At 44.7% G+C, this 17,128-nt stretch overlaps 1 protein-coding gene across 1 annotated transcript; it reads right to left on the bottom strand.

Annotated features, from left to right (window-relative positions):
* Positions 1–464: 464 nt before the first annotated feature.
* On the bottom strand, positions 465–13,532 carry VAMP5 (vesicle associated membrane protein 5). Its single transcript, XM_088443184.1, has 3 exons — positions 13,156–13,532; positions 1,867–2,004; positions 465–1,373 (listed from the first exon to the last, which is right to left on the bottom strand). The coding sequence occupies exons 1-3, from the start codon at positions 13,156–13,158 to the stop codon at positions 1,191–1,193; spliced, it is 324 nt and encodes a 107-aa protein (XP_088299310.1). The 5' UTR covers positions 13,159–13,532; the 3' UTR covers positions 465–1,190.
* Positions 13,533–17,128: the final 3,596 nt, after the last annotated feature.

Here is a 17,128-nt window from a genome sequence, read left to right as displayed (position 1 = left end):
CCCCGGTCCCCAGCGTGGAGCCCTCACGGCCGCCCCGCCGCAGCTGCCTATCCTCAGCATGCTGGGGGCTATCCCATCACTGCCGCGGCCACCGGAGAGGGACCGGGCCGCGGCAGATAAACTAACATTTAAAAAAAAAAAAAATACTCTGCGCCTAGCGCTGCTAATACATTGTAAATATGGTGCCTAGCTCCCATAATACAATTAAATATGGCGCCTAGCGCTCATTGTTCATTTAGAAAATGGCGCCGCAGCATGGGGGTCAACCCCTTCAGTGCCGCGGCAGCCATTAGTCACGTGTGGCCGGCCTCCGGCCACAGTCTTCCTTCATGTTTATGTCTGGAATTCCTCCTCTACATATTCTTCTACCACTGAAGCCTCCTCCCTAAACCTCCCACACATATTATACTCCCCCTCCCCCTCCCCTTTCCTATCACGCAAACAACTGAGAGATCTGTCTGAACAATGTTTATTGTAGTTGAAGACACAAAGGGTTTTTAAGTCTACCCACAGAGGGGTTACACAGGAGCACCCTGCAGCAATATATACCCCCCTTATGCAGCACAATCCAGTACAGATAAATATTGGCATTGACGTCACCAGAGGGTAAATATTGGCATTGACGTCACCAACGGGTACAGTATCAGTACACATAAAGGCACAGAGACTATTTCTTGCAGGTCCATACGCAGAGAAGTACTGAAGGCACAATGATCCTCACGTGTACATACGTTTGGAAACACATTTGAGAAACTGTTCAATGCAGATCCGTAAATAGCAGGGAATGACAGAGCAATAATATGCAGAACTATATGCACAATAGAGCACTGATGAGGACTGTACACAGTAGGAAGAACACTTGTGTAAGGCTCATTAATTCAGACCAGTTCTGTACATTGTGAGGCACAGGCATTGGTCTATGAAGCAGCGCACCCAAGAGTGGGGGTATTATCTGAGATCCATGCACAGGGTGACAGGACAGCAATGTGATCTGTGCATAGTGATTAATGAAAGAACAATGCTCTTCAATCAGCAGACTTATCTCCAGATGAATGACGCTCTGCAGATCTGTACACAGTTCGGAGCTGAGGAGTAATACTCTTCCAATCTGTCCTTTCAATTCCCTTCTATATTCACTGTCCCAGGTGTTCAAATTTTGGGTATATCCAGGGTCTATGCAGATACATTTGTTAGGGGTCTTGTGATTCTGTCACTGATGTTGCTGCTTGCCCCCCACTAAACTCAGTAGCCACAATGATGATGATAATGATCACAACCACCAGCACTACTAATCCAGCTATAATGTACCAACGCCATTTCTCCCATCGTGTTTTCAGCTCCACCCTGTTGGCTGTCTTCTGGAAGTTGCTGGCCTGCAGGTTGGAAGAATTGGAGTTAATATTTGTATTACTAGTATCTATGTCACTGCATTTATGTATAGGTGACATGTGAGAACAGGCTGCGTATGCCTACAAGCAGGCGGCAGGATACAGAAGAGCAATAAGAACATACTGAAGAAATGGAGTGTTATGTGATACTTCTCATTGTAGTGATAAAAGCCAGAGGCTGTAATCATAACATTAGGATAGTAATGGAAACGTATGCAGGCTAGTAATGAGGTTCAACTATTACACAGCAGATACAAAATGTTTATTCATTAAAATGCTCCTCTATTTTCCAGGGACTTCTCATTGGAACCTGTCTGACAATATATCCATGCTAGCGCACATTTACTATAGTTTTAAAGATAGAAAATGAAGGCTTGTATGATGACAGTGAGGAGTGGATGCAGGAGATGAATGGTGTTATACGCCAGGCATGTGATGGTAATCTATAAGGTAATGAAGGCTGTCTTTAGGGACTTACCATACTCTTTAGTTCATCAGAACGAACTACTAGATTATCCAGTTTCCCTTCCCTCTCCAGGACTTTCTCCACATTGTCTTTCATTAACACCTTCACTTCCTCTGCATTCTGCTGGCACAACTCCAAGGCTGAGGTTGCCTGGAAATCAATGAGAAATATTTAACCAGAGTAATGGAGATTGTGAACTATGTCACATAATGACTAGTGGTGACATTCGACTTTGACATATATGAGTGTAGAACTGACAGTAATCACCTGTGGGAATAGTGCACTCTGGGGTGGAAATGTTATACATGACTGACTTTACACAGTGATATATGAAGGTATAGTATACTACACGGGTGGGATTTACCATCTTTAATAAACCCTGTAATAAATCCCTTCTCTTCTTAGTCATAGCACCTTCTCATGTATACCCTAGACTTTGGCGGACACCTCCTGAACGTCTTGGCATCCTCCGTAGCAGGAAAGATAGGACATGGGGACTATAATTGAAAGCCTTGATAAAGTCTTACTACAGAGCAAAAAATAAACAGAACAGTGATAAAGGTGATCGGCAGAGGTCCAGGGACCCTGCTAAATAGAGCGAATGGTAGGCGTTTCTATAGTACTATGATTAATATAAGGGGGGAGGGTATGGTACTGTGGTCATTTGTAGTGGAAAATCCAGATGGCCACCCCAAGCATCAAACTACATGCTCACTGTGTCCTATTTGGCCAAACACAGCTGTACAAATAATACAAGATCCAGCCATTTGGCACATGCTTAAAGCATCTAAGTCGCTTCAGGCTGGAACTGGAGTATCTTACTGAGGCCAGAAGGGTATCCGGATAGAAGGTCGACACCAGATGGTCGACATGCAAAAGGCTGACACACAAATGGTTGACATGATTTTAATGGTTAAATTACACAAGTTGTCGACCATTTGTGTGTCGCCAATTTGAACCTGTCGACCTTTTATCCCTGTCAGCCTATTGCATGTTGACCATCTGCTGTCGACACATTGACTGTCGACCTTTACGTTGTTGATCTTTTGTACCACATCCGGCTGGAAGATGGGCGCGTACACAGCTGTCATCATATGCCCACTTTCACTAACATGCCTGATAATAATCTGATAAAATATATGTGATCATTATTAGGCATCATGTTCATTTCAGGTTCTCTCACATGGTAATATCAGGCCAGCAGCTTATTACATACATAACAAGCATGTATGCAGGACAATGGGGGAACATGTATTATTGCGGCACTTATCAAGGCACAGCAGGAATAACGCAGATATAGATTATAATCTTGACCGCTGGTTTGTAAGAAAGAAAAACCCCTATGGCAATCAGCTGCAACTCCCGCAGAGCATCATCCTAGTGCTGATACTCTGCATCTTGCCTCCCCGCCGGCTCTGATACTCGTGTGCAAGATCTCACACAAAATGAGATCTCATGCGCACTTCATGCAGACGGACGTGGCCGCTGGTTAGTATACATACCGCCAAGTAATCCTGCCAGTATGTGAAAAACGATAAGCTACATAAGTGAGCATATTTTTTAATAATAGCTGCAACAATACGGTCACCATAAAATATGTGCAGAGGACAGAGAAAAGTGACTGTCTCTATGGTACCTGCTCTAATACGTCTAGATAAACTAGATTTAGAGAATTTGACACTTACCAACCAATAATACATTTGCCCCAATGAAACAAAATAGATCTCCTAAAACCCTGTGCTAGCGTTAATCAAGTTTCAGGCCGCAGTATTAACTGCAAATGTATCAGTGCAGCTGCACAGCCTGGCACCTAAACTCACACACCCAGAGGCATTATCAGTCATTTACACATCTGCTTTCTGCTCTACAGTATACATGGAGGCCTATGGCTGGGAACTGAACATTTATGTAGCTAGGCCCAGTGCAGGCCACGCCCCCTCAATGTCATGCCACACTCGCCAGTGATTACAGCAATGCCGGAGCATCCTGAGGATGCTCCGGGGAGCTGTAAGAGCAGCAGTGTGACCATCTAAAGCGTCCTAAGGACGCTCCAGGCAGCACTGCTGCATAGATTCTGGCTGCAGGGTGACATTCTAGTCATCCTGTAATCCAGATGAGGCTAGCAGAAAAAAGCTCAGAGGGCCAGACAAAATGATTCCAGGGGCCATATGGCCCCCGGGTCTGAGGTTCCCCATCCCTGCTCTAAAAGGTTCAAATAGGGTCAGTAAAGAGATGCATGACTCAAAGAATCCCTTAAACACCCATAAATATTTCCGAGATTAATAAAAACTAACAATAATCTCCTTAATACGCTACTGTATATGAGAAGCAAATGTGCCCGCACTGTGAGCTCTACCCCTCACACATGATCCACATCAAAGTTTATACACCAAATAAGATCACAGGGTCCTTGGGGGCCTATGTATTAATAATCTTGGTACTGCCGCGATTATTAACGTTTCAACTCGCAGGGAATATTTAAATTTTTAATGAAAATATCCTGGCTATGTACTACCAGGGACTCGCAGCGACAGCGGTTGTGATAGCCGCTATCCTTGCGAGTTATAACCCCTGCATTTCGGTGAAATTCTTTCACTGAAGTGAAGACTTCCCTGGGGGAAGCTGACAATGCGCATGTGCACAGCGTTAGCTTTCGGGGCTGCGCCGGAGAGAACAAAAGATCTTTCTCCTGCACCTGGAGCGCCCATAGGCACAGAAGTTCCCACCATCTGAATATGGTGCAAACTAACGCAGCTAAGCTCCCAAAAGCATCACTTTAGTTTAGCACATAGGGGTCAGATCGCAGTCCCCATTGATAATAACGGGGACTGCAATCTCCAGCGCTAATTAGCACTTTGCAGGAGATATCTGTGAAATCTCCTGCAATGTGCCATTAGTACATAGGATAGATACATACAATTATGCAGAAGCTGCAGTTTCTGCATTATTTTATGTAAAAAATGGCTTTATACATAGGGCCCTAAATCAGGGAACAAGTTGTATAAAACTCTGAAAGGAGAGAATGTGCCAGGCATGGCATGAATGCACATGTGTTTCTCACAAGTATGATAAACTGAGCAGGGGTCTATATCATTTATGGATGGTTTTAGCAGCAAATTATATTATAAAAAAAACAACTTTATATAGAAATGTAGATACATTGCTGCAATTCAAAACTGTGTTTACTTACACTGATCGATTTATTATTCGCTCATCTCTAGTTAAACTGAGTAATTGGAGGAGTTTTAAGCAGGGGTTATAGAGTCATCTTAGGAGTTATAGGAAGGTGTTTTAGAGAGTCATGAGAGGAGTTATTAGAGGGGTGCAGTAATAAGACGAGTAATAATGAGAATTCTAGGCGTTATACGACAAGATGTACTAAGGGTAAAATGTGGTAAAAATTCCCACCCACAGACTTCTCAGTACATCAGTTAAAATGGAATGGGATTGAAATGCTGGCGGCTGTGTAGCCGCCAGTTCAAATCCTGACAGTGCTAGCCTGACGCGGAGGAAATCCCGACAGTGGAGGTAAGTAATCTAACCCCCCTTCTCCTCCCTAACCCTCCTTTAGGGGTGCCTAACCTTCCCGCCCTAGTGCCTAACCCTAACCTCCCCTTTAGTGCCTAAACCTAACCCCCCCCTCCCTCCACCCTAAACCTAACCCTCCTGGGGGTGCCTAACCCTAACCTCCACCCCTGGTGCCTAAACCTAAGCCCCCCTTTCCCTAACCTAAATCTCCCCTGGGGGTGCCTAACCTTAAGCCCCACCTAAACTTAATAACCCCATCCCCGGCTACATTGCTACTTACCTCCGACGCTGGACGATTGGTCGGGCGTCCTGTTGGGATTAACATAGGCGTCGGTATTTGGACGCCTATATTAAATCCCCTACCGGAATTGTAGTGTCGGGATTGAGACTGGCGGCCATGCGGCCACCAGTCTCATAACTACATCCCGTTAAAACCTACAGACACAACCAAATAAACATTAGCTGATGCATCAAAGTATGTCTTTGCAAAAAAATGTTTGTGCAGATTTGGGAGCACAACAATCCTCATAATCTCGTGGTATCTGAATCTCATACCTCCCAACTGTCCCGCTTCCAGCGGGACAGTCCAGTTTTTCTGGGACTGTCCTGCCCGCGGGCCGTAGTGTCCCGCGGTGGGGGGGGGAAGTTGGGAGAGCACAAACCGCTGCTCGGCATCTGTTCTCTTCTGTACGGAGAGCCTGGGGGCTGCCCAGCATCTCGGAGAGTGCTGGGCACGTCCCCAAAGTGACGAAGACGGGAAAGCCGCGAGGGTCCGTCCCGTTTTTAGTTGGCTCCGCCCCATTTCCCAGATGCCACGCCCCCCTTTTCGGGCTCGCGTGCCCTGTACCTCTTTCCCACTTGGAAATGTTGGGAGATATGGAATCTGATTATAACATTTTGCACTTTCAAAACTTTAACCTCATAGAGATTATCTTATAAAGCCATAATATTAAGAAGAACATTTTACAAGCATAATACGAGGAGTTTTATTGTGCAGTTAATCAATACTGATATTTTCCAGGGACAAATCTATAAAGCCTGGGACTGTCCCTGGAAATCAGGGACTGTTGGCATCTGTGTATTAAATTTAGAAACAAGGCAAACACTTCACAGAGTTGATTGAGGACTGCATCCATACAAGTTTATGTATCAGTTACCCCAAAAGAGAAAGCTCTCAAAGGAAGGATTAAGGGCTCTATTTAAACATCGGCACTTTTCTCCTCCCTTCAATCCCCATATTTATCATTTTAATTGTAGCCGGGACAGACCCAGCAGATAAGTTTTGTCCTGGCACAATGTGCTGTTTTTCGCCTTTTTGAAAGATGCCATGTGCCCTGCACGCATGGGCCTCCCAAACGATGGGCGCAATGCAGTATGGGGGAAAGCAGGAAGAGGAGAGACTCTTCCTGTTTACCTCCCCTGTGGGCGCACATAACCCCATCCTGAAATGCATTATGTTGTAGAGAGGCTTAAGTTCACTCATTTTTCTAAATAGAGTTTGTGTGCAGCCCCCATTGAAACCTATTGGGGGCTGCAGCAATGTTATTAGAGAAAATAAAGTGATCTCTCTGCACTTTTCAAAATTGAAGACTTTCTCCAGCAAAAAAATGCTGGACCAAAGCTTTTATTTGGTTTACTAAATAGACCCCTTAAGCTGGATACACACATAAAAGATATCAAACAAGTGATTAGCATTAAAAGAGTGGTGGGGAATTGGTGTAAGAAAAATTCTAGTATTGCTTTAGCTCAATGTGAAATGAAATACATACATGATGTGAAGACGTTAGTCCCATACGGATTAAATGCAGAGTTTGAAATTAAGTGGTTTCTGTAAATAATGGGTTTTTATATATATATATATTGTTTTATTTATTTATTTAATTTATATTTACTAACATTGGGGGACTATTGCCCCTATATATACTTATTATTTATGACTATGTATGTTTGGATGTACATGTATAAAACATGGGATGTTACACCTGTCCAGAATACATGCTCCCCATATTACTTCCGAGGTTTGCTCTGAGCTATAAACCGGAAGTTTATGACACTAACATTATATCACTCAGTCTGCTTAGAAGACGCCTATGTAGTGATATATAGAAAGTTCCGGTTGGGATAATGCGAGAGTTAATATTCTCTGTCCCAGATTCACTCTGGTGACGCAACCCGGAACTCGCATTCTGTATGAAAATATAGCGCTGACACGCATACTGATACCCGGAAGTTGCGCCTTAGTGATGGCTCAGCGGTGACACGCATACAGATTTCCGGAACTTGCGCCCTAGTGAAGCCTTAGCGGTGACACGCAAGCCTGATACTTCAGTCCAGGCGCTAGAGAACAAAAGTGCCTCTCTCTAGCACCGATTGGGGATGGTGGAGCGTGATTGGATAATAAATCTGTCACCCGAAACTGGAAGTGGACATAACATGTAATAATTATATAATTTTACACTTAATACTACTCGTTTATGAAACATTTTATGGATACTTTAATGATTGAATATATATTAGAGATTGATATAATAGAGATGAAGTTTTTGATGTCGGAACTAAGATTTTTTAATGAAATCTGCCCAGGAGAGCGGGGCGGGACCTTACATAGGATAAATATCAGTCTGTTTGGAATGAACGCCACTGCCCTGAAAAAGACTTGTTAGTCGAAACGCGTTGGTGTGGTGTTGTTTTACCTATCCATTGTTGGAGCATTCAGCCATTACCTCATCACTTGGGTAAGAATACCCGGGTATATTTTATTTTATTTTATTTTTCATATGTTTACTTCCCTAGTGGTGTTGACATCAGGAATGTGCATGTTGCCCATATATATGGATAAAATATACTAAGAAGATTTATTTGGATATATTAATAAAATAATACTTTTTATAAGAAGTTGCCATTATCATTTTTGGATTGGAAAGCGTCTCCATTTTAAAGATACCGTTATATAAGGATTTCCTACAGTATACGTGTAAGCATACGTGTAAGCACGTCTTATTGTTTGGATTGACACGTGGTATGGTAACGATATAAAATACCATTGATGTGTGCACAAAGGAAAGAAGTATAAAGAAACCGTTATATGTACGGTAGATACTAGTGGATGTAAGCCTTATTGTGAGCGTCCTATGCTAAACTTGCACTTGTGGGTGACCTGCTATCAATAGATCAACACAAAACCCCATTCTCTATATGTGGAAGGGATCATTTTTGTGACTTTATATATGGACTTTTACAATCACAGAAATACTACACTATCAGCTATTTTTGTTCTCTATTATTTCTCCTTTTTCATATATGGAGAAAAAAATTGTTTGAGAACATCTGAGAAAGAAATCAGAATTAAGAAGAAATACGGACACTAACAACCATAAGTATACGAATTAATCCAATATTGAAGCGCACTGTTCTATTTGCTTGTATTGTATTGACACATAAAAGATATATATCTGCAGATGATAGTTTTTCATACACACTGAACAACCATAATCTGCCATGTAGCCGCGGGTCCAGCTGGCCGGGGGACGCGTCGCGCCACCCTCCCCGCGGCCTCTGCAGCAAGTGTATGGGCGGTCGGCTGACCATTCGTACACACAGCTCGATGTATCTGCATATGGGATGGGTATGGGAGCCGGCACTCAGGATCCCGGTGGTCAGAATCCCAGCGCCAGCATCCCAACCAGGTTACAATGCAGATGCCTAAAGGCAAGTACTCCTAACCTTACCCCTAACCCTCCCTCCTGCCTAAACCTTACCCCCCCTAATCCCTAAACCTAATCCTCCCCGCACCTTAAACCTGTCCTCCCACCCCCCCAGCCTATCCCTCCCCCTAGTGCCTAAACACAACCCCTTTACCCTAACCCTCCCCCTCGTGCCTTACCCTCCCCCTAACCCCAGTACTCGCCTCCGCGATTCCGGAGATCGGGATTCCGGCGCCGATATTCTGATAAGTGTCGGGATTCCGGTGTCTGCATTCTGACTGCAATCCTCTGCAGATATAACTGCCATCAGCTGTGCTGCACAGTAGGTGCGATATGTCTGTGAATGACTTCCTTCACAGACATATCGCCTGTACACACTGGCAGACGTGCACACAATATATTGGCCGTTCCATTGAACGACGATATGTCGGCCAGTGTGTACTCAGAAAACAATCGCTCCACAACAGAGACATTTGTCACGTATGTAGCACTTCATATTGTTATACCATGGAGGCTGGAGTGTTATGCTAGGACTTGGGAGTTTCACAACAGCTAGAAAACCAGTTTGCTTGCTCAATCTGTAGATGATCTTTCATATAATTAATGTGCTGAGATATCTGCAGTGATATCGACCTATTATTCTTTGTGTGTGGCCTCAAATCAAGACAAATAATTTCAATTTAATCAGATTATTACTAGGTATGTGTGAATGGAAGATGACCCCAATTGATCTCAGTGTGTGTATATATTCCAATGTGCAGTGACTTGTGCCATATTATATATATATATATATATATATATATATATATTTTTTTACTTATTTTTATTTTTGTCCCCACATCCATTCATTAAGCACAGGTTAGAATAATTGGAAGATAAGTAAGAAAAAACAGATGCAGCACAAACCTGGTTAGTTTATCTTCTAACATATCACCTTGTGAGAATACCACCTACGCTGTTCTCCCCCTCCCTTATAACCGCACTTCCTAGATTCACTTTCATCAGTGCCTCGCTGTTCTCTGTCTAGTCTCCATCCCCACAATATACTATTATGTACTAATCTAATGTAGCTAAGCCCACTCATGAGCCCATAGGGTTGCACCACAATGACCTATGATGCATACCTACAGATGTCACAGTACACATATGCAGACTGCAGATGATTCAATTGTATATTGGCCATGCTGTCTGTGTATTTCATATGTGTACGGTGTTAAATCTTCATTCATCAGAAATGACTCCTCTGCCTGTAATTGCCAACCTTCCCGAAACGGCCTGGAGGCTTCCGAAAATCAGGTGGCACCGTAGGCCACCCGGAAAGGTGGACAAGTCTCCCAGGGGCTTGGGTCAGCTGCGGCTGCCCATTTCCCCAGTGAAGTGGGCGACATATGCAGCCAATGCTGCAATTCGTGTTGAATCACGTCATCGCGGCTCCGCCCCTCACACAATGCCGGTAATCTCGGTATTGCATAGCGGGAGGGTGGTCTACGATGACGCGATTCACCGCAAATTGTATCATCAGCCACCTGTGTCACCCACTTCACTGGGGAAATGGGCATCATCACACTCCCAGATCTGCCCACCTCTGCCGAGCACTGCCCCCAGCTGTGCCGACCTGGAGGAGGCAGCCAGAAGGTCGACAAGTAAATCTACCACCTTGTAATTCCAGCTCCCTCTTACATACGTCTGCTTACAGATGTGTCCGCATACATCTAGCCTCCTTGGGCGTTAAACGGCCCTTCTAATCGTGCCATGCCGTGGAGTAACTCGGTAGCGCCGAGCGTGTTTTTGTGCGATATTTTACCTTCAAATGCGTCTTATTTACAGTAGTGCAAAGAGATAGCACAAGCAGCTTCTCCTGATTAAAATGATATGCACCATACCCATGTTCTGTGTGCGACTGCGGGTTTATCTGCATGCGAAACCCTACGTTACAGTGTCACAGCCACTGACACTGTAACGTAGCATGTTACATGTAGAGACACCAGCAGATACATATAATTGGAATCAGCAGAAGCTGCTTGTGCTATCTATTCGCATCACTGTGTGAATAAAACACATTTGAAGGTAAAAAGTCGCACGAAAGATGCTCTGCTCTACCGAGGCACACAGAGCTCCCGCATCTTTGTGACGCGACTTGTAGCGCATGGAGGATAGATATATGTGGATACATCTGTACATATGTCTTACACATTCTCCCACCCTTTTTAAACTCTTCCAAATTGTTATATGGGGAGACTGAGGGCCTAATTCAGACGCGCTCGCAAGTGTAGGACGCTCGCAAGCGGGTCGATGGTGCCCTAATGAGCATAACGGAGCTCCATGCGCGAGACCCGCATAGCGACAGCCAAGCTGTCGCTCCGGGTCTCGCACCAAAGGGGGCGTGCTGTCGATGGTGACTGACAGCACGCCCCCTTTGGTGGGTGTGCCGGGGGCGTGGCTGCCAGATGGAGGCGTTCCCATGGGAACGCCTACTGTCTGGGTCCGGCCCCACTGACATCACTAGTGATGTCAGTGGGAGTGATTTTGGCTCTGGTAGAGCCAAAATCACTCCAGGGCTTGCGGCAGCGAGACCCTACCACAAGGTCTCGTCACAAGCCCGATGGTCGCGATGGTCTTGACCATCGCGACCATCATCATGGACGCTCGCATAAGCTGTGGGTGGTAACCCACAGCTATGCGAGCGTCCAAGAGGCCGCTCCATTTTTAGGTAGGAGGGCCCTGATTCAGAGCGAGCGCTCTGGTCAGAGCGTCTGGCTCTGAATCAGGCCCTGAGAGTACTGTATTGTATATTGTTGTTATTCCCTGAATTTATAGTACTATGAAAGCGTCTATCCAATCTGCTTCATATATTACTATAGTCATTGTATTTAACAATTGTAATCCCACCAACAAATCCATAATTACAACCATGTTGTATCATTCCTCCCGACATATGTTTTGGACAAAAATAACTTTAGAGGGTCCAAAAGTTTTTTGAAAAAAGAATTGATTTCTCGTGCAGACCTGTGTACCGCGTCCCGTGGCTTTTCACTGTTAACGTGAGTAAGTTGAGTAAGTTTACACCAGCTAAAGTGGACTTTCGGCCCGCAAAAGGGAAGTAGGTGGTTTGTCGATGTTGAGGCTTTCGACAGTCAATATATTGACCACATTATATCGATGGGAGATTGCCGACACTGTTGGAATTTTATATAAAGCATTGTAATGGTGTCGGCATTATAACTCGCTTCAAAGTTATAATGCAGACACGGTTACAATGCTTTAAAAATAACATTACACCAGTGTTGGCAATCTCACGTTGATAGAATGCTGTCGACATATTGACTGTCAACATCAACATTGACAAAACATATTTATCCCCTGCAATACATGTACCTGTCCTGCCAGAGAGGAGAAGAGTGAACCATTTTACCTCTTCCCCTGGGCAGGATGAATATCTGTCCAATTCGTGCCAGTGGGCCGGTGACGATGCCTTCCCAGGAAAGGCCCGTTTGTGAGGGGTCCCTGATACTGCAACATATGGCAGTAAGTGGACCTTTGGTGTATTGCAGGGGTAAGTAGTAGTACAAGACATTCGTTATAATGTCTACTAAAACATATTCTTAGTAAATATACCCCATGTTGCTGTAAACCTTGATTTACACAGGTACTCCTAGACTTCGGCCATAACACTGTTTTAGCATACAATTCCCAGGTCACCATAGCCGCAGAGTGACCATGTAAGTGATTAGGATGCCGCTTTCATTTAAGGAATGGGGTTATAGAAGTTGGCAGACGACTGACTGATAAATGCCAACCATTAACATGGTTGGTGGAAGCAGCAGTTTTGGGGCTACTCAGGCAGCCACTAGGCACAGGGATGGCTCCTATGCTGACAGGCAAATACACAGATGCAATGGCAGGGTGATAGAAGAATGCATACTGACAGCAACCCTTCATAAACTTATATCAGCTTCAGCAGTACCCCATTCAGTATCCCAATCAGCCATATTTACAATACGAAAGTGAAACCACAAAGAAAAAGCCGAGAAATAGCTTTGAGAAAGGTCACAGTAGTAATGTCGCTTACCATAGTGTACAGCAGATCCGAGCAACGACAGAGATTGGTGTGTGTGTGTGTGTTAGTGAGATCAGTGTAGCTGCAGGTGTGGGATTTGTTACATTGTCACTGTGTGTGCCAGTGTGTATGTACAGTATATGTGTCTGTATATATGTGTGTGCGCGTCTGTAGTCAGGTCCCCGTACAAATCAGTTGTAGTTATGTCCTACGATCTGCAGTCAGTAACCCGGCCCCTGTGTACAGTGTATCTATTCTCCTGTTGCTGCTGCCTGGCTTGTGCAAGGTCCGTGCGTGTCCCGGAGAGGAGGAGCCGGGAGAAGCAGCTGCTGGGAACAGTCTCCTCAGTGTCACCACACACAGCCCGGAGCCCTGGACTGTATCCACACAGATGCAGCAACAGCAACAGCAGCCACGGTGTAATGAGATAGAGCTGTCATTAGAGGGAGTCACAATCACTCCACACCCATATTGTTATGTATACACCCATATTGTTACACATACACCCATATGATATGGGTGTATGTGTAAAAGTATAGGAGTATATAAGTAGCAAAATGACTGTGTACAGTATGTAACACTATTTGTATATACATAACAATATGGGTGCATATATAACCATATGGGCCATAAGGTTATATATGCACCCATATTGTTAAATAAATACAAATAGTGTTACATACTGTATACAGTCATATGGTTACTTGTACACCCATATTGCTACTTATGCACCCATACTGTTATGTAGACACCCATGTTACTTGTACACCAATATTGGTATATACACGCCCATACTGTTACATATACGCCCATACTATCATATATACATCCATTATCCATATTGTCACTTTTAAACTCTAATTGCAACTTATACACCCATATTGTTAGACCCACACATTGTTTCATATACATCCATATTGGGGTGTGGGTAAAAGCTGGAAACCATGTGAAGTTATTGAAAAACCCGGAAACAAATTCGGAAACCATAGTAAAGGTATTGAAAAAACTGGAAACCATGTAAAGTGCATTGAAAAAGCCGGAAATCATATTAAATTATTTGAAAAAGCCGGAAACCTTATTAAATGCATTGAAAAAGCCAGAAACTAATATATTGAAAAAGCTGGAAAAATAGTAAACTTATTGAAATCTTTATTATTATTGTTTATATGGCGACATAAGTGTTCCGCAGCGCCTTACAAAGTACATAAACAAATAAGTGACCAGCAACTTACAGTACAATACAATGCAGGACAAGGATATTATACATTGCTATATTAACAGCCATAGCACCCAAATAGGCAACAGAGCATAAGCAACCAAGTGTTAGGTGCCCTAGAGGGGAGTAAGGAGTAGATGAAAGTAAAGAGAAGCACAAGAGAGTAGGGGGCCCTGCTCATAAGAGCTTACATTCTAAAGGGGAGGGGCAGACAAACAAGCGTGACACAGAAGGGGTAGACAGTGAGGAAGGAGCATGTAGTAGCAAGTTAGGATGAGAGCTGGAAGGCTTTGATGAAGTAGTGGGTCTTGAAAGCCTGTTTGAAGGATTGTAAAGAGGTGGAGAGTCTGATGGGGAGAGACTGAGAGAGTTCCAAATGTGGGGAGCAGCACGGGAAAAATCTTGGAGGTGGGATTGGGAGGAAGTAATCAGCTGGCATGAGGCGGTGTGCATTTGTTGAACGAAGAGGGCAGACAGGAGAGTGAAGGGAGATGAGGTCAGAGATGTAAATGGGATAGGATTGGGTGAGGGCCTTGTAAGCGAGTGTGAGAACTTTGAATTGGGTTCTGAAGGGGAAGGGGAGCCAGTGGAGGGCTTGTAGGAGTGGGGAGGCAGATGAAGAGCATTTGCAGAGGAAGATGAACCAAGCAGCAGCATCAAGGACATACTGGAGACGAGAGAGATGGGAGTTGGGGAGAGCAGATAGGAGAAGGTTACAGTAAACCAATCTGTAAATGACCAGTGAGTGTATGAGGGTTTTAGTAGCATCCTGGGTGAGAAAGGGTCTGATTTGGAAATATTTTTAGAAGGAAATGACAGGACTCTGAGAGGTGCTGGATATGTGGTTTGAAGGAGAAGGAGGAGTCCAGGATAACTCCAAGACATCACAGTTTGGGGATAGAGGAGATAGTTGTGCCATCAATTGATAAAGAAATAGTGGGAAGTGAGGTTGTGTGGGAGGGTGGGAAGATGATCAGCTCAGTCTTAGACATATTAAGTTTAAGAAATTGCTGGGACATCCAGGAAGAGAGGAGAGAGAGAGTTGGAGATACGAGTGAGGAGAGAGGTCAGGGGAGGAAAGATAGATCTGAGTATCATCAGCATAGAGATGATAATGGAGGTCAAATGAGCTGATGAGTTCATCTAGAGAGGAAGTATAGATGGAGAATAGGAGAGGTCCAAGAACAGAACCTTGGGGAACACCTACTGTAAGAGGATGTGGGGGGGGGGAGAGGTCATGAGAGGAGACAGAGATGGATTGGTCAGAGTGGTAGGAGGACAGCCAGGAGAGGGCAGTGTCACATAGACCAAGAGAGTGAAGGATTTGCAGCAGGAGAGGGTGGTCCACAGTGTCGAAAGCAGCAGAGAGGTCAAGGAGAATGAGCAGAGAGTAGTGACTCTTGGATTTGGCAGCAATCAGGTAATTGCTGACTTTCATGAGGACAGTTTCAGTGGAGTAGACAGAATGGAAGCCAGACTGAAAAGGGTCAAGGAGGGACTGGTGTCATATGATGTCCTAACGTATGGAAACAATTTTAGATCTAAAGTACTGTAGGTAGCAAAGTCAAGGGTAGAGAGCAAGGAGGGGAGGACAGAGGAGGGAGTTGGAGGTAGTGAAGAGACGCCGGGGATTTGAGGACTGGGAGGAGAAGAGGTTCTTGAAATATGACTGTTTAGAGAGGGAAAGGGCAGCACTGTAGGACGAGAGCATACATTTGAAATTGAGAACGTTTGCCTTACAGCATGATCTTCTCCACTGTCGCTCTACGGTTCATGTACACTTTTGCAGGTATCTGGTGCATTTGGAATGCCAGGGTTGAGGTGTGGATTTGCGAGGGTGACTAGTGATCGCCAGAGCAACAGAGTCAAGTGCAGAAGTAATGGAGGCATTGCACAGGGAAGCTGCAGGTCAAGAGCAGCAGTAAGGGAGGCGTTGTACAGCTTCAGGGCAGGAGAGAGAGAGGATAGGGAAGAGAAGTGAGTCAAGCAGGTAAGAAAAAGAAACTGTCGATAGCCTCAATGTTACGTTTAGTGATGGTGGCCTTAGGAGGTAGAGGAGGGAAGAAGAGAGGTAGAAGTTAAAAGAGAGAAGGTGATGGTCAGAGAGGGTGAATGGGAAATTGGAGTAATCAGAAATATCACAGTGAGTAAAGACCAGATCAAGCGATTGCCCACTCACATGGGAGGGTGGGGACGTCCATTGGGAGAGACCAAATGAAGATGTGAGGGTAAGGAGTTTACAGACAGAGGATTCTGTGGTGATATCAATTGGAATATTGAAGTCACCTAGGATAATGGAGGGAGAGAAAATGAGGCAGCCAGGAAGCAAAGTTGTCAATGAATTTGGAGGGAGGGCCAGCGGGACAGTAAATGACAGCTACTCGCAGGTATACTGGTTGGAAGAGGCGTATAGCATGAACCTCAGATGTAGAGAATGTAAGGGATGGTTCAGAGGGTATGAGTTGGTAGGAATAACCAGGGGATATGTCAGGTTGCGGCCTAGGATCAGCTGTTACTTATCTTTCCGCCGGCTTCCCCTGATCTCCTGTGGGCTCAGACATCGGGTGCAGCGGAGGGTACGTGCTGAGTATTCTGCCTAGTGCCATGTGAACTGCTTTGGACTGCTCCGTGCCTGGTTTCTGCGGTTGCCGTCATGGATGCAGCCATGATAGTTTGCATCACCTGATGACTCCAAACCCAATGGTAGCATGGTGCTAGTCAGCTGATGCTGTCCACCAATGATCTGATACTGCAGGGGATAAAGCCAGA

This window comes from Taudactylus pleione, unplaced genomic scaffold (genome assembly GCF_031769625.1).
Source record: "Taudactylus pleione unplaced genomic scaffold, aTauple2 ptg000329l, whole genome shotgun sequence".
NCBI classification, from domain to species: domain Eukaryota; kingdom Metazoa; phylum Chordata; class Amphibia; order Anura; family Myobatrachidae; genus Taudactylus; species Taudactylus pleione.
This window is presented reverse-complemented; position numbering and strand designations above follow the sequence as displayed.